Source organism: Nyctereutes procyonoides, unplaced genomic scaffold (assembly GCF_905146905.1).
Source record: "Nyctereutes procyonoides isolate TBG_1078 unplaced genomic scaffold, NYPRO_anot_genome, whole genome shotgun sequence".
Classification (NCBI taxonomy): Eukaryota; Metazoa; Chordata; class Mammalia; order Carnivora; family Canidae; genus Nyctereutes; species Nyctereutes procyonoides.
In genome coordinates, this window is record NW_026575159.1 from 4,816,630 (window position 1) to 4,835,293 (window position 18,664).

At 35.8% G+C, this 18,664-nt stretch overlaps 1 protein-coding gene across 1 annotated transcript in view; it reads left to right on the forward strand.

Annotated features, from left to right (window-relative positions):
- The window catches only part of TRHR (thyrotropin releasing hormone receptor), a 36,378-nt gene extending 24,125 nt beyond the window's left edge, over positions 1–12,253 (forward strand). Inside the window, exon 2 of the mRNA XM_055314404.1 lies at positions 11,705–12,253. Coding sequence (XP_055170379.1) covers positions 11,705–12,112 — 408 coding nt within the window. The 3' untranslated portion in view covers positions 12,113–12,253. The remainder of the gene's footprint in view (positions 1–11,704) is intronic.
- The last annotated feature ends 6,411 nt before the right edge of the window (positions 12,254–18,664 follow it).

Genomic DNA, 18,664 nt, shown 5'->3' on the forward strand with positions numbered 1-18,664 from the left:
AAACCTCCACACTACAATAGTTGCTAATGTTGCAGGAAGTTTTGTGGAGAATCCTCCAAAACTACATTTTGCCTAGCGCCAGGCTGTTTTCTACTGTTAACAGGATAGCCCACAAAACAGAAAACTTTCAAAAAACATGTTCCCTCAGAACCTAGTGGAGGGAATGAGATAGCTCTGTTAGGTCCTGAGCATAAACTCTTGGGTAGAACTAGGAATTCATTTTTCAGGTTCTCTGTTCCATCCACTCAGTCTTCACCACTTCCAAACTTTCATCCTATCTTTTGTTTTTTGGTTTTGCAAACTTCAAAAAAATTTTTTTTTGCCCCCAATTCAAGGTAAGTGTAGAGAAGAGCGTAGGGAGACTTTGCAGTGAAATATAGTTGCTCTTAAAGTGTGGCTTTTATTCATAAGCATGTAACTCGGCATCAGTCTTATCCTCTATAAAATGCAGATATATTAGGGCTGATATGAAGAAAATACCAAACACACTGCCCAGCACATAGTAGGCATTGCATATATCTGAATGTTCCTACTCCCTTCCACCCACTAATTCCTACTGCTAGATTAGAATGCCGTCCATTTTCATCCCTATTTCCTCATTCTAGACTGAAACATGTTAAGAAATACTGCACAGTCATCCTCTAACAGACTCAGAGATTCTGAGATTCTCAGAAAGTGAGACTGACAGCCACTCAGGGTCTCTCTTATCCTGAAAGGTTTTGGTATGATTTAGCCCTGAATTCTAGTTCCACTAATAGCTCAGTGTCCATCATGTTTTCCACTCTCCACTCTTTGTACCTCTCCCTAACTTTGCTCTTGAAAGAAAGTATGGGCTTTGAGGGTTCATTCCTACAATCAGACTTGGGTGCAGAGCTCTCTCTGTTTCCCATGAGGGTCCTCACACTTGGTATTTGGTGATGCTTAGTAAAGCGTCTGGGGGTGTCATGGAGGAAGGGTCGCATGGTGTTCTACATGGAAATATGTCCTGTGTAATTCCACCTCTCAACTGTCCTCGTATATCTGACCAAGGGCAGTGCCAGCTCATGACCATCCTGGCACATGCAGCCCCCATCCTAGTATACAGAGCCCACTTGCTTTTCCCCACAAATGCCTCACTCAGAAAACAGCTCTGCTTGACAAGTCTGCTTTCTCAGCACCCTTACAATTGTGGAGACTTTTTTTTTTCTATTTCAGATACACTAGTCTTATAAATTCATACTTAAAAATATTGTATCACTATTTATTTCCCTAATTCCTACTTCTCCCTTAATCTCTACTTCTTCCTCAAGCTTCACTGAATACAACCAAAATTTCTCTACTATGAATCTCTGCTACTATTTTCATGGACATTTTTTAATCAGAATAGAGTCCAGAAAGTACTCTGTAATTCTAGCCAGAATGGCTCGAGGTTCTTAATGGAATATTTAGATAGAGTACTTGACAGGTGGAGTCAAGAACCCATGCATTAGCATCATGAGATGGCTTCTTGCCAACAAATCTTTAAGTAATCCATAAGCAGGATTTGACAGTCCATGATCTCCCCACCATGAATCACCACTCAGACCTTATTCACCTTTATTGTATTTTAACTGACTTTGAGTTGATTCCAAACCCTTTGGTGCCTCCATCATTCAATTTTTAAAAATCCCACCAATGATCTCATTCCATAGTACAAAACACCTCACGTTGATTATAACCATCTTTTGAAAATTGTCAGACTCTAAGTCAAAACAAGGCAGAACACTGGAAGAAGAAAATCCCAGAGCTCCCCATCAGTGTAGAAGCTTACCTAAATTCAGACTTACATAATTGTCTCTTCAAGTTTATTCTTCAACTGGCTCAATTAATGTAATAAAATGCAAAGGGTCATTGATCACTTTGCTGAAGGCCATCTGAGAGCAAAATATTCCCAGTGACAGAACACTTTGTTAAAATGCAGCAGTGCAGGAGAACATGGACAGGATCCAAACACAGAACATATTGTTACTCTTTAAAGAATGGCTTTAGAATATTAAAGCTAACTGTTTTGTATTCATTAACCCAGAGAATGTTTCCAGAAGGAAGTACACTTTTGAAATTGGGAATATTCCAGCCAGAAGTACAAGAACTAGAACACTTACTAATTTAAAGAGTCCTAAACCTACATATACCTCCACAATTATATTTGTGAAATTACATTTGTGAAAAACAAATATTTATTCAGTAATAATTCAGCTGTGCATTGAGCACTTGTTATGTGGGAGGCATATTTACTAAGGACTTCTCCCAACCTTTTGTATGTTAGAGAGCCAATATAAGTTTATTGTTGATTTACTGTGATCATGAAACCAAAAACAGAACTTTGGTGTTATAGAATGTGGGATCCAAAACAAGTAAAGAGCCTATGATCCACAAATTAGTTACCTGCTATGACAGTCTGGAAGATCTTTCATTGTAAAAATGGTAAAGAGCCTTCCAACACAAGTTACTGATATGGTTATCATCTCCCATTACATAGCTTTGCCCTTTTAGTTTTAAGAAAGCTTTTCCACAGTATTTAAGGTTGCCCTGAAATCTTTATCTTCTACCACTGAATTTCAGCTAAATATTTGAGTGGACCCTGGTACCTGTTATACAATAATTTTTATTTCAGCATTCCTTTTAAAATGTCTATAGATTCTGTCTTTAAATTGACAGTAGTCCTTAAAAAGGAGTCAGTTATTTGCTTTCTTCCCAAGGTAATGCTCCAATACATCTCTATGATTAAATTTCTTCAATAATATTTCAGTAAGAATGCCCTTAAAGGGAAAATAATAAAAGGTTAGGAAGCCAGGGTTCTGGATCTAGAGATACACCATGTTCTTAATTTGCTACAGGAAGTTAAAATGAATTCTAGTAATTTCTTCAGCATTTCAGGAAGCTACATCATCCCTGTGAACACAGCAGTTAAGGTAATTACTGACAATCACTGTATCAGCATTGACTCTGTTCCTATAGTCTATCAGCACTTGAGGAATAGTGTGCCCCAGGTACTATCTCCCTTTACCTGGCCTTACCTCCCCCAAATAACAAAACCCAATTATGTGGAAATAATCACAAACATGTCTGAATATTGTGTTACCATTAATAACATATAAGTTAGATTTTCTTAGAATGTTGGAAATGGAGAAACTTTGGAGAGGAATATAGATTGTACATTTACTGACTCTGGGAAATGAGGTTCAGACATTAAGTCATGTGATCCACCCAGAGAGGGATTGTGAAACCAAGATGTTACAAGCCATTCCAACTCTTTCTTCCGTATCCACCACACTTTGCCACTCACGGGCATACAGTGGTATGCCGCAGCCTGTCTCTCTCAAGGAAGAATGTCTAGATAATAGCAAGACCCATGACCATGCACAGAACCTTTTCTGAATCATACATAAAATCAAAAGTCAGAATTTTTCTCTGAATCATTACAAAAATTCCAACTAAACCTTCCAGAGAATTGAGGTATCAACCAACTCCTTATGACTTCCCAGACAGACTAATAAACTAATCTCTGATAATTAATCAAAATGTCCCCAAAAACCAGGTAACCAGATTCTCACGAATGACATGCTACTAATTGGACTGTGGCCCCAAAAATAGAAGTTCCCATTTTATTTTTTATTCTGTTTTATTACCTTTGCATTTTAAGTTTTATTGTTTACTTTTTTTCCCCTGATGAATGAGCCCTATCTGCCTTTCTTCTCCCTAATCAGTACTTTATAAATGTAGCATTCTGATGAGGGGCAAAAAACATGCATAATCCCAGGGCTACCAATGATTCCTGCCAAAAAATATTACCCTTTCCAAATATTTCATAAACATTATTTACAACAATTAGAAGTCTTCAACTTGGTATATATGTTGATTTCTGTAACTATCTAGAAAGAAAACTAGATGTAATATCAAAAGACCTTAATCCAATAACTAGCATTGCTGTTTGTATTTATATATGTAAATTGTATGACCTTGTTTCTCTGCTTCTCTGAAATCAGTCTCCATCCCTCATCAATGAAATGGGAACTATAACACTTGTCCTATAGGTCGCATAGGGATATAAACACAAAATGGCTTGCTGACCATGAAAGTACTTGGTTAATTCCAAGGAATTAAACAATTAGCTGCCACTAGGACTCCACTCAGGATTCAGGGAATTGACAAGAAAGGTAGAATTTTCCCCTGCATTATCTAGATAGATTAAGTGTGGCTGAGAAAAAAGAGAATATATTATACAAGTGTTTTTGTATGTATGATTGAGAAGAGGCCAACCTTACCACTTGTGCACCTCCATACTATTCCCTATTCAGTTATCTTTCTTTCAATTATCTCTCTTTCTCTCTCTCTCGGATCACAAATTTCCCCCTCTCTGTGGCACCGTTCCCCAAGCAAACAAAGATATAATATCTTCCATTTTTAAAAAAAATAAATTGACTCTGCATCTCCCTCTGGCAACCCTTCTATTTTACCATCCTTTTTCCAGCAAAAGTCCTAAAAATATATGTTTACAGTCACTATCCACTTCTTCCACCTTCTCTTGAACCCACTCCAAATAAGCTAGCCTGATAAATGAAAGTTTTTATTAGTATAAATGAATAATACATTTCTCCAAAAATATCCATTTCTTCTTGTGTTTTTCTGTCTTGCAGTTTTCCAGTTTCCAAGAGCAGCCTAAGACTATGTCCCAAGTGTTTTAGATTTGACTTTATTTTGTATCTTTTTTGAGTCCTAATATGACTAACCAATTCGTATTTTTCACTAGGTATTATATTAATAATTATCTCTAGGAATTGTTTCAATGATTAAATGTTTAATATTCCCAAATGGTTTATAACTTAAAAAGCAATATACAACCCAGGTATACACCCAGGAAAAGTGAAAACATATATCCAACATAAAAACTTTTACACAGATGTTCATAGTAGTATTATTCATTACAGACAAAGAGTGCAAACTGCCCTCATGAATAGGCAAATAAAATGTGGCATATTCAAAGGGTGGAATATTTTTCAACAATAAAAAGAAATGAAGTACTGATACATACCCCAACATGGATAAACCTTAAAACATTATGTTAAGTGAAAGAAGCCAGTCATACCACATAAGACTAATTTCGTTCATATGAGATGTTTAAAATAGGCAAACCTATGGAGCCATAAGTTTATTAGTGGTTGCATAGGGCAACAGAAGGCTGGGGAAGGTGAGAGTGACTTCTAATGTGTATAAGGTGTCTTTCAGGATGATGAAGATGTTCTAAAATTTGAGTGTAGTAATGGTTATACAACTCTATGAATATACTAAACACTCTTGAGTTGTACACTTCAAGTGAGTGAATTTAATTATATGTAAATTATATCTCAATAAAGCAATATATGAGGTTAGCATTAGTCATAAGTCAAGTTGATAACATGCACCCTTGATATATTGTGTTGAGAATGGCAGTTCACCTTGTGGTCTTCCTCCCCCAAATCCATAACTTCATTCTAAGCATGAGAAAAACAGCAGCCAAACTCAAATTGATAGATATTCTATAAAACACCTAACTGGTACTCATCAAAACTATCAAGGCCATCAAAATTATGGAAAGTTAGAGAAAGTGTCACTTCCCAGAGAACCTAAGGAGGTGTAATGACTAAATGTAACATGGTATCCTGGATAATATCCTAGAACAGAAAAAGCACACCAGAAAAAAAAAAAACAACTAATAATATTTGAATAAAGTATGAAGTTAACTAACTCCATAAGAAAATTATCAGTATTGGTTTGTTAATTGTGACAAATTCACCACACCCATATAAGGTGTTAATAATAGAGGACTTTGGTATAAAGTATATGGAAACTCTATTATATTTGCAACTCTCCCATATATCTAACACTTTTTTTAAAAAGGCAATATACAAACCTTAGTTATTAGTTTTAGAACTTGTAGTAAAAGTCATAGTACTAGCAGTAGAGATAGTAGTTAATAATACAAGGATCCTTGCAGGTTGAAGTAGAGAACCTAATTAGCCTGGTGTTTCACCTGGAGCACATATATGCACAGTTGAACTAGTGGCCCCTGAAGGAACCATAATCTCAACTTTAACAATCAGAAGATAGAAATCTATCCAGTTCACATTAAAAAAATAAATGAAGAAAAATTGCTAGTAGGGTCTTTATCTAGAGGTTTTAAAATGATTACAAAAGGATGTGTTGAGAAGGACTGAATCCAAACTCTTTTATGAGAACTATATGCCACTATACCATATAGCTAAATACAATGAAGAGTAAAATATATATAGGGCTTGATTTAAAATTTTCAAGCTGATCCTCAAAGAAAGATAACCCTTCTCCATGGTGGCCAAGGACAGAAGCCCTTGCTTAGCTCCTCCTGTTCCCATCCTGCTCTTCTCCTCAACCATCTCTGTAAGCAATCTCTCTCTCTCTAAACACTATTTTAATCAATTGGTTACATGTAATCAATTTAATCAGCCTCCTTTTCTTGTCCTCAGTATACTGTGCAAAAACGGCTGCCTCATTGATTAAAATGGCTTCATGGAGCTGACATTCAGAACTCAACAGTATATCTCCTTTAACAGCTGCATCTCTCCTTCTGTCCTAGCAATGAAGGTCAAGCACCCTACAGAGTGTAACATCACCTTATCAGATAAAAATAATGACTTTTGTAATGGTTTCCACAAACTTCCTAGAGAAAGAGATAGAGCTCTACTTATTTACATGATCTGCAATTGGAACTCTGCATACTAATTTTTTTAAAAAGATTTATTTATTTGAGAGAGAGAACATGAGCAGGAGGAACAGAGGGAGAGAGAATCTGAAGCAAATGCAGTGTTGAGCACTGAGCCCAAAGTGGGGCTCCATCTCATGACCCTAAGATCAGACCCAAACTGAAACCAAGAGTTAGATGCTCAACCAATTGAGCCACACAGGCACCCCAGAACTTGCATACTAAATTACTCCTGGCACCCATGATAGCCTCACTATCTCATGCCTCCAGGCTACCACACATATCCAATCTCTTCAGGAACACTCTTTCTGCCTCTCTTTACCTCCAGACTTTGGCATAGATGTCACTGAGACCAGAAAGCCCTCACAAACCACCACTTGAACTCAGGGTCATCAGGTCTGGTGCTTTCCTAGAACCAAAATTTTTTTCTGTCTTCAGATTCATTACAATGTATTACAACTACCATCAGATTATAAGGTACATAAAGCCATTGGCAATGTCTCTCTGGATCATTGTCGAATCCTCAAGAGACAGGATATTGACTGGTACATAGTAGGAACGCAAATGCATCTCCTAAATGGATGGATAAATTCCTTCCCAATAAAAATATATTGTAAAATCATTTTCCCCTGAAGATTGTGTCATACTGTTTCTCAAGGAACTTTATGCCCTGGTACAGAGGCTTGTAAAGAAGCAATCGTTCATCTCATCACATTGCCCTAGCAAAACTGTCAATGCTTAAAAACAATGGCCCAAAAATATTTTCAAATTTGCATCTTTGTCATTTCATTTGGGATAAGGAATAGCAACAGAAATAAAACTTCAACAACCACACTGTATGAAAGATGATCTCTAGAACATTTCTTTCCAGGTGTTTGCTTCTATACTGAATAGGAGTTCTTAATATCCAAGCTATGGAAACACTTAAAACTTGTGAATATTTTAGAAAGTGATTAAACTCAATCAAAGATATTGGGAATTAACTAACAATAATTATGAATGAGAGTAAATGTATTCCTTATTATCTCACTGGAAATGTATTTTCCACTTGATCAATTTTAGAAACATCATTATATTTGTTTTACTCCACACTTCCTTACATTTTAAAAAATATATTTATTTCAACAAAAAGCTGAAATGTGTTAAGGACTCAGTTTATTAATTAATCAATCTCCACTTAAAAGAGATTTTTTAATATTAAAAGTAGTATTTGTAAAAATCCTCCAACAAAATTTTGGAGTATCAAAATCCAGAAAGTGATCATAGCTACATAATTAGAAATAATTCTTTCCATGCCAGAATTTATTCAATATTTACCGGGGTCTATCTTATGTCACATACTGTACTAAATCCCTGAGGACAAAGAAATGAATAAACTTACCTATACCCTGACAAAGCTTACCATGTATTAGAGAGGTGGACAAATATAGATCATTACAATAAAAATTTTATTAATGATGTCAGATTTTGCCGGGGGATGGGGAGTGGTGGAAGCACACGGCAGAGATATTAACCTTGAAACATGTTGCTTTTGTTAAAGACAATGCTCCCTCACTGACATTAAGTGAAAAGAGGTAGGTAGCTATTAAATGTAGGTTAATGCTTCACCTGACAATTGTAGAGAAAAACACAAAGGTAGGTGAAATTCAAACTTTAAGTTTGGAAATTTAGCAGCAATAAATATGTTGAATTTATGTTTAGAAGAAGTTAAATGTTTTGGTGACCACAATAGGGATAACGCAGTAGAAATCTTATCTTTGGAAATGCCAAAGACTTTCATAGAGAGAAAGAGCAAAGTATAAAGGAAAGAGCATGGGCTTTGTCTTAAGTAGACTTAAGTTGAATCACAGCTTTGTCACTTACTACTCATGTGTCTTTAGATGAATCACATACTTTCTCTAAATCCCAGTTTCCCCATATGTAAAATGGAGCTAATACTAGCTGAGCTATTATAAGCATTAGATAAGATAATGTTTACAAATCTTTGTGACAAGCCATCATAAAGAATTGAAATGTGACGGTAGCAGTCTCATTGTGTAGCAAGCAGAGATTCAAACATAGGATGCTTAGTCCTTGGCAAGGTTGTTGGCAGGTGTGAAGCAGTGACCCAATGTACAAGAACCTTGTACTAGACAGGAGACAAAGACAAGGATGTGAGTGATGATGATGATAAAGATTATAATTACTATAGCTCCTTCCAAAGAATATTTCAGAATATTTATCCTTCAGAAATATTCCTTCAGAATATTTATCACTGAATTAAGTCTTTGATTTCCTAGGACCAATTAAAGTACTTACTCATAATCTTAAAAGTGTGCTCAGAAAAAAAAATTAGGCTTCAGTTAGCAATTAGGCTTCAGTTAACCTCTTGACTGAGTAAATCCTTCTTTTCTATGAAAGAAGTCAGAATCTCTGAAATAATATTTTACCTGGCATTATATGAACTAATGTCAAAATTACACCTTCTCACAGAACAACTTCTCTATCCCCAGTTAGCAAAATATGAAGTCTAACTACCCTCCATGCACTGAGTCTGAAGAGAAGCTCAGGGAACAGTGAGTGAGGCAGAACGGGAATTTAGGCACATTTTTAGAGGGCAGGAAGAGCTTCAGGGGAGTGATAAAATGGCCGGAGAAGGGAGAGAAACAGTAACATGAGAATAGGCGTATAGATCATAGGTATTATCGCAAGCAAGTAATAGGAGTTGTTAAAAAAGAGATAGTAATGGTTTAAAAAAAAACAAAGAAACAAAGGCTATTTGTGCCCATAGATGAAAAGTCTTACAGCAAATGATATTTGGAAAGCCAAGGAACAAGGCAATTACTATAAATCCAGGAAAAAATAGCAAGAGAGTAGCATTATTCCCACAATGTAGGATGCAAGGGGAATTTCTAGCTGAGGTAGAAGAGATATGGCTAAGGGTAAAGACAGAGCCCCAGCACAACGGAAAAAAGAGAGGTTTTCTGACAAAGGAAACCAAGATGGATTCTATTATCAGGATTAAGTACAAGGTTGGGAGATGAGTTTATAGTAGATACTGATGACAGTGTACATGTCTAGATGTAAAATCTTTATTTCTACACTAAAGGCCTTAAAAAGCCCTCTCCCAAAAGAGGATCCCCCTCAATGCCAGAACAAGACAGAAGCTGCTAGTACTGGTTTTAGTAAAGCAGCTGAAAAGTCAAAAGGGTTGAGAGGGGAAGAATCTGCCCCTTCCATTTCAGTTTGTTTTCAAGTTAGAACACCTAGAAAGTCTGGGCTGAGGATTTCTCAAACCCAGTGAGACAGTAAAGGTAACTGAAAACTTATTTTATTTTATTATTTATTTTTAAGTTTGTTTTTTTTTTTTAAGTAATCTCTTCATCTAACATGGGGCTTGAACCCATGACCCCTAGATCAAGAGTCACATACTCCACTGACTGAGCCAGCCAGGTGCCACTGAAAACTTATTTTAAAATGTATAAAGTGTTGCTTTTGGAGAAAAGCAATCAGTTATTATCTTAGTCACCCAAAGATAACCACTGCTATAATTTTAATATGTCTTTCATAAAATTGAAATATTATGGTCTCTTTATATTGTCATTAATCAAAGGGTGATATTTCCAATAGTGCTTTAGAGTTTCCAAACCCTTATCATGTTCATTATTTTTAAATTTTATTTTCTCAATATCTCTATGAAGTAAATGAACATATGATCAGGCATATTTTCAGATATAGACATGAAAATACAGGTGAATGCCTTCATTAAGGTCCTAAAACCACTTAACGAAGACAAAACCAAATGGTCTAACTCTTAGTCCGTCAATCTCCAGAATCTGCTAAATCATGCTCTTTGATGATCTGATCCCTGGGCAATCTTGGATATTAACCTCATCCCCCCTAATGTCCTAGCTAGTGTGCTTTGTTTGTCCTTAGGAGTAGGGTCAGCTCTATGTAAAACTTCAAGGTTTGTTTTCTCTGTCCTTCATCTCCCTTGATCCTGCAGGAAAGCTGTGTGGTGGGAAGGGCAAAACCTTGGATCCAGGCTGACTTGGATTCCAATCCTGGCTCTGAGATTCTACCACTTCTGCCAAAATACTTACCAGCATCTACGCTTCATTTTCTGATTTGAAAAATGAAAGATGCAATACCTATTTTGGAGGATTTTCAGCCTTTTAAATGTGATAACATATGTAAAGCAGCTAGTCGAGTGTCTGGCACATAGTAGATATTCCATAACCATTGGCTTATTTTAAAGACATTTTATCCTTTTCAGACTATTATGTTACCTCATTTAATTTAGGGGAGCAATATTGGCTCCATTTTACAGATGACCTATAAGGTTAAGATCATTTCTCAGCATCACATATAAGGTAAGTAAAGACAGGATTAGACCCTAGGTCTCCTGACACTTGTCACAGACATTTTTGGTGGCCTGTGTCACATTCTCTTAGCTGGACTCTGATTTCAGCCATTGTGATAGTGAATGGTTCCTGCTTGCAGAGAACATCCTGCTTCCAGTATCCACTGTCCCCAGTCTATCTTCTCTGCCTCAAAGTCTCTAAAGCCCCCATGAGTTTCCATGCAGGAGAATCCTGGAAGTGTGGGCCTGTTAAAGCCCCTAAGGCAGTCCTCAACAAAGTGGGGAGATTGGCAGCCAGTGGATAAATGCCCCAGCCTCTCTTTCCCTGGACAGATAATCCTGAAATGCCTTACTTAATCCATAGTTGCCCCACAGAGGGAGCATCACAATAATACACCCTATTTTAGCTTTTCTTCTATCCCAATCTCTCTTTTACCCTTCCTTAATCCTGCTTCCTGGGATGATCTCACAAACAAAACTGCATGCATTTATTTAAGTCCTTCTCTCAGACTACATCTTGGGAACTAATGGTTGGGGTGGGAATAAGGGCGAAGGTGTTTTATTTTCATTTGTTTGTTTGTTTTGTTTTCATTTGTGTTTGCACTGCATTTCTCTTTATTTCTCCATAGGTCACCAAGATGCTGGCAGTGGTTGTAATTCTGTTTGCCCTTTTATGGATGCCCTACAGGACTCTTGTGGTTGTCAACTCATTTCTCTCCAGCCCTTTCCAAGAAAATTGGTTCTTGCTCTTTTGCAGAATTTGCATTTATCTCAACAGTGCCATCAACCCGGTGATTTACAATCTCATGTCCCAGAAATTCCGTGCCGCCTTCAGAAAGCTCTGCAACTGCAAGCAGAAGCCGGTAGAGAAACCCGCTAACTACAGTGTGGCCCTAAATTACAGTGTCATCAAGGAGTCAGATCATTTCAGCACAGAGCTTGATGACATCACTGTCACTGACACTTATTTATCTGCCACAAAAGTATCTTTTGATGATACCTGCTTGGCTTCTGAAATAACCTTTAGCCAAAGCTGATTTATGAATGAGAAGAAAATGGACCACAAAGTGAATGAGAATCTGTGCCGTTATCAACCCAAGAGGAAACAGCCAGTACTTGTACCTGGAAACAGAGCAGAGAAAGTCTTTAGTATTGCTCTAATAAATCCTGGCCCAAGATATTTTAACCCATAGGAATAATTCATATTTTCCTTCTAGTATCACAAAATTGTTTCCCCCCAAATGGAGCAGATTTGTGAAAGAACCAAATGATAGAAACTAAAAGTGTAGCTCTTTCCATTTAAGTTGAGAAATTCACTATTTTTCTGGGGCTTCAAAGCTTAGATAAAATTGAGACACTGATTTCACATTATTCATAATAAATGTAATTTCTCAAACTCCCCCAAATTATTTGTACATTTGATAATTTGGCAATGTTTCAATGTTTGCATCTAGCATTTCACTTTAACACAGCATAGTGCTATTTCATGAATATCTGAAACTACAGAGTAAAGTAGAAAAAAATTTATTAAGTAAAAATGAGATTTCAAATATGTTCACTATACAAAAAAACAAAAACAAATGTCGTAATGCTCATAAAATTCTGAGATGATTTTTTAAATTCAAGTGTAGTTGGCACACAATGTTACATTAGTTTCAGATGTACAACATAGTGATTTGACAGCTGTATACATTATGCCGTACTCACCACAAGCGAAGATACCATCTGTTGCCATACAACACGGTTATAATACCAGCGACTATATTCCTTTGACTGTACATCTCATCCCGAGAGAATTCTTTATGTCGTATAAAGTAGATGTCATCATTCAACTCTAACGTAAAATAAACCTTAAAATAGCCAGAATTATAAGTTGAGAAGACATGAAGATTTGATTTTTAGATTAATCCAGCTCTTAACCAACTCTTTGAGCCTCTTATATGATGAGTGAAACAGGAGAAATATCAGATTAAGTAACTCTGAAGATACAAACTAACATGTAAGTAATTACTGAAAAGTAGAGCCAGGACAAAACCAAGTATGTAAAATAAGGGTTGGCTTTTTCTCTAAAATTTTTAAGGAAGAAAATCCTTTTCGAGCATTCTTGTGTATAAACTACTGAGCCATGTCAAGTGAATCTTTCTAGTGAACCTAGCTTTAAAAGTCTGAAACATTCTCAAAAGCCTAGTTGCTATTCTAAGTCAGCCAAAGTGTGACTATTACACTTCCAGATGAAGACTCCCCACGGAGGATAGAAGTCTATGGATTTTTAACTTGTCTGCAATTGCCTTTCCTGCCTGCCTGCTTGTCATTTGTAGGTTTGGGGTTTTTTTAGTTTAGTTTTTTTTTTTTTTAATGCAACTGATAGTTTGTTTACAGATTCTAAGTCAAAGCAATGCAGAATTCTGTTGGCTTTACTTTCAATAGATCTAAAACTGATCTCATCTCATTATTAATATCTTTTTCTAGGTATGACTTAGACCTGCTATTCTATTCCAGTGATTATTCCAGGAGTGTGAATGTGAATCTGCCCAACCCATAGGGTCAAGATCCAATGTAGTTTCTTCCAGATGGGTCACCACCTGGGATATAGCCAATCAGTATCTCCAAGTGTATCTCCTTGGTGATGGTTCAATAATAATTCATTTTTAATTGTGAGGTCAGAAAGTACTGGGTTCCCCAGAGAATGGTATTTTCCCTCTCCAGCCTATATCCCTATTTCATGGATTTTTTGGAAACCTAATCACGGCTAACAATTACCCCTCCCCACCTTCTTTATAAAGCATACATCATTTCTGTTTTGGAAACTTCAGTTTTAAAATGCTGCTACACAGAGTGTCTACTATCTAGAACATCAGACCAGAATATGCTTTTGGGAAAACTGGTCTCGTCTACTCCAGGAAGATATTCTTATCCTGTCACTATATGCAAGCAAACAAATGCAAGCAAATGTTTATGGGAAATACACTAAAAGTCTATCTGCATGACACCAAGAAATCTATTTTAACTGACTTTTCATCCTGGATTAAATATTAATCTTAATCTTAAAATCATATGGATAGATAGAAGCACCAGAGTGACCCAACCTCAAATCACACAGGCACATGTGCAGGTGCATACAAACATACACATACATGTGCATAAATTACTTAACAGAAGGGATTGGACTATATTAGCTTTTTCATTAGGGAAAGGAACTGATACCATTGAGCATCTACTATGTCTCAGCCTTGCTGATAGGTACGCAAACCACATTATCTTCATCACAGTCTCACTACAGCTGTGATTTCCCTGATGATAAATCCAAGGATCAGGGATCAGGGATCAATGAAGCTTCTCTAAATTGTGTAGATATTAACAAGAGAAAATGTATCTTTCTTTTTTGTTTCCCTTTTTTTTAAGCCAGCATGCTGATGGCAACTTGTGACCTGATGACCTAAATAACTAAAAAATATAAATATTCTGCTGAGTGGTAATATTAGACATTGAAAAAATTACAGTTAATTTTACATGTCATACATGGAACACAATATGCTCTTCTCACCATTGCAAATTTAATTTAGGGGCTCAGTTTTTCCATTTCCACTTTTAAGGAGTTATTTGCTAATAATCTGTTAGTTTTAGACCACGTGGGAAATTCGAGGGAGCATAGTTCATAGTGTCTCAACTCCAAAGCAAATGCCATTATGAAATTAAATGTTCACATGCAAGATCCAATAGATAGTTGGGTTTACACAGAGGAGATATGGCTTTCTAAAGTATTATTTATCACACTACTAAATCACAAAGTATTTCCTTAAATCATCAAAATTTAATACTCCATCAAATGAAAAATTAAAAACTTGAAAAAGTTGCTGATGGAGGAGAGTAATATTAAGGGCCTCCTTTAATAAAATCCCTTGTTATTATTTTATTACTTCCAATTCCATTAATTTCTGAGTGTCTTTGGCTAGATCTTGCACCTGAGGTAATTAGGTAAAGGTCACAGATCACAAATAAAACAAGCAAATATAAATTACCTCTTAAGACTTCTTCCATCATTATTGTGAGTGTATTTCTAGAGCTTCACTCCAACACAAATATGTTGAAGAGAAATGAGAAAAGTCCAAACCATATTCATTCTTAAACAAGCTAAGTACACAGAACAATACACTTTGAAAATATTCCAAAACAAATGGCTGATTTGAGCAAAACAACTGGTGAAGTAAAAGGAAAACTTTAACCATAAAGCTTAGTGTAACTGAATCTTAAACTTCTGTCATTTTCAGAAGAATGTGTTGGAATACTATGGACAGTATGTCTTAGTAAAGCTGAGTCCGTACAATTTTGGTCTGCTCTTAAAGATTAAAAGAGTTATCTCATTCTACACTATGTTCAATCTGCAAACTTGATAGAAGAGAGACAATATTAACTTTTTGGAAGAAAAGGGGATTTTAAATTGTCCCCTTATGATTCTGTGAATTACATATGTACTATATTCAACATTATTTTTGCCTCTCAACTACAACTCAGAAAAGTGTTGGAATATTCATATATAGAGTAAGGAAACTAGGTGTGAAAAAGAGCATCCAGAAACAACTGGTCAATCCCAGGTTCAAAGGAAACTTTTTTTCAAATGCTTGGAATCACTCTTGGAAAAAGCAGAGGATGAAAACCTCAAGCAATTTGTTTTCTGTTTATCTATCAAAACCAAGACTTGGCTGAGGGAATGTATTTAGAAGAATATTCATGAAGAAGTCTTACAGAGCTCTGTAATAACAAATACATTTTTCTCTCCTCCCCTCCTCCTTTCTCTCACTCCTTCTCCTTATCAAACTCTTATCTCTCCTATAAAACATGACTTTCCTTAGTGCAGGCAATTTCATCTGACTTTATTCAAGACTAAACCTGGACATGAACTCTCTTAAGGAAAAGTGTAAATATTCCTTCAAATATATTTATATGTAAGAAAATATTTTGTTCTGAAACATTTTCATATTTTCATAAAATCATGTCTCAAGTATGGAAAAATGTATACTTCTGCCATTTCTATTTAACTGAAGTCCCTGTTTTCATGGTGGGGCTCAGGTGTAGAGTTGAGCCACTTGATGAGGCTTTTTCCTCACAGAAACAAGCAGAGGTTTTGCATCTCAGAGCTTCAGTGAGACGCCAATAGAAGAACACATCATATGTGAAAAACTACTACAGAAATGTGTTTAAGGGAACAAAAGACTCTTCCCATTCCTAAAGATCTCACAGTCCAATGAGGACAAACAAAACCAATGTGGCACCATCTCAAGATACAACTGTTGGCAATATTTATAACATGAATTAGAGATGTCAAAAATGTTTTAAAGAAGCAATTGTTAAAATAATTTATGTGTTGTGATTCTATTTTATGAACTATAATTAGAAATATCAATTGTTCATTTCACTGATTACACAGGGGGAAAAGGTCAGATAAGGCCCTGTAATATTTTCTTTATATGTTTGGTCTGTAAGTATAATTTCAAATTACTCAGCAGAAAAGCTCATTTACAAAGTTGCACACTAGGGAATAGTCTTGTTGCTGAGATGGTTAGCACCAATAGGCTATGCTGACATAAACCAAATTTTGGTGGTTCAAATTTTGAAATGCAAATAATCTCTTTTGAAAAGAGTAGCTGTGAATGTTTGTATACAATATTGTTAGGCCTGTTTACCATCTTCTACACCAAATGCATTCATGGGAAGTCCAATCTGGGGTGATTGATTTATGTTCTAGAAACATGGTCTAGAAGAATAGAGGGATTCAGTGAAATGGTACGGCTGGGACAGCGCATTGTCAGAACTGTCGAATCTGGATTCAGCAAGATTAAAAAAAAAAGACAATTTTGTGGCCAATAAAGAGCAAATTCACATGATCACCTGTATGTCCTCATGGAAGAACATCTGGGTCAAGTCCATACCACAGGCTCTCAACTAGAATAATGGAAATGAAAGCACTTTGAAAATTATAAAAGAAGGATAGGATAAGCAGTGGAGTTAGCTAGAGCTCCTGCAAACTTATTTGAGCCCCAAAGCAACACTCTTTAGTGATTATTTTGTTCCTCTCAGAATAATGGACTTAACTGGTATGCATATGACTGTTCTCTGAATTGCAGCAAAGAGAGTCTAAACTTTCTCAAGAATGTTATGGACTGATGCTGATAGAGACTTTCCAAAAAAGAAAAACAGATACAACATGGTATCAGAATAAGAATCTACCTAACTAGAGGTCTGAATTTAGAAGTCAGTAAGAATATTCTCTATATTCCTAGAATGGCATTAAATTCTCTAGAAAAGAAGCCAAGTGTTCACACCTTAGCCAGGAATAATAAACCAGTCCCACTTTGGTACACATAAGATGACCTGGAAGCTTATTTTAAAATACACTTTATTTGGCCCTGCCCCAAGAGATTCTCACTTATTAGGGGATCTTGATGCCTTAGTCCTTGACCACACCTTGAAAACTACTGAGTCCTGATCTCTCACTAGGACCTTTAAAGTCATTATTTACTTCACAAATCGTAATAAGCAACTATATGGAAAACTTCTTGTGGGTAAGCCTATCTAATCTTTGTACTCCACAAATTATTTGAACTTGGATAATGCCCCTAGGTATCTGTTAAACTAATGACCAATCCCAAACTAAGGAATATATCTTAAATCTTCTGGTGATGCCCAATTTACCTATAGATCTGTCCTCACAATAAGATGACTAGTTCTATTTGGGGTTTGGGTTTCTTTGTTTTTAAACACTTTTTCAGCTCAGTGAAAGGCACTGCATTAAGTGTACTGGATCATAGAATTATCCTTTATATATACATAATGCTTGAAATTTCAAAAACAAGTCCACAGCCTAATTTAATAATGAAAAATAAAGGAGACCAACATATTCTTTCTGCCCTCTGGAGATTATAATTTAGTGACAGCATACTAACAGAGAAACATTTAAGAAATATAGAATACATAATTGGAAGCCAAGTTGTATGATTTCAGACTACAAATAACTGAGTGCTACAGAGAAAAGGAGGCATTAATGGGACCTGGAGTAATCAAGGAGGACTTTGGAGGAAAATTAGGACTTCTTTCAAGGAAACATTAGATTTAGATATTTAAAGGAAAAACAATACATGTGGGAGAAATAAGCTGAGTGGGGATAGGGAGACACAATAGATCTTAGAGAAATCTTCTGGACATTAAGGATAGCTACCCAAAACATGTCCATTTTATGAGGGATTAATGAAGGAAGACAGCTAGTCCTTTAATATTTGCCACTACAATAAGCCCCAAGTAAGGGAAAAGTGAATGAAGTTAATTTATATCTGATGAGAAAATATTCCACCCATATACTATGAATATAAAGGGAAAAAAGCTTCTAGGTTAGCACGTTTGTTTTCTAATCTTTGTGAATTTCATTTATTATCTATAGAAAATATACTACACTATTTGTCTTATAGGTGTTATAATTCTAAAAGTGTTCTCATAGTCTTGATTTTCCAAGTGAAAAAATATATGTGTATACACATATATACAAAAAATATATATATGTCTTTGTTTCTATATTATATTGTCACAATATATTTAAA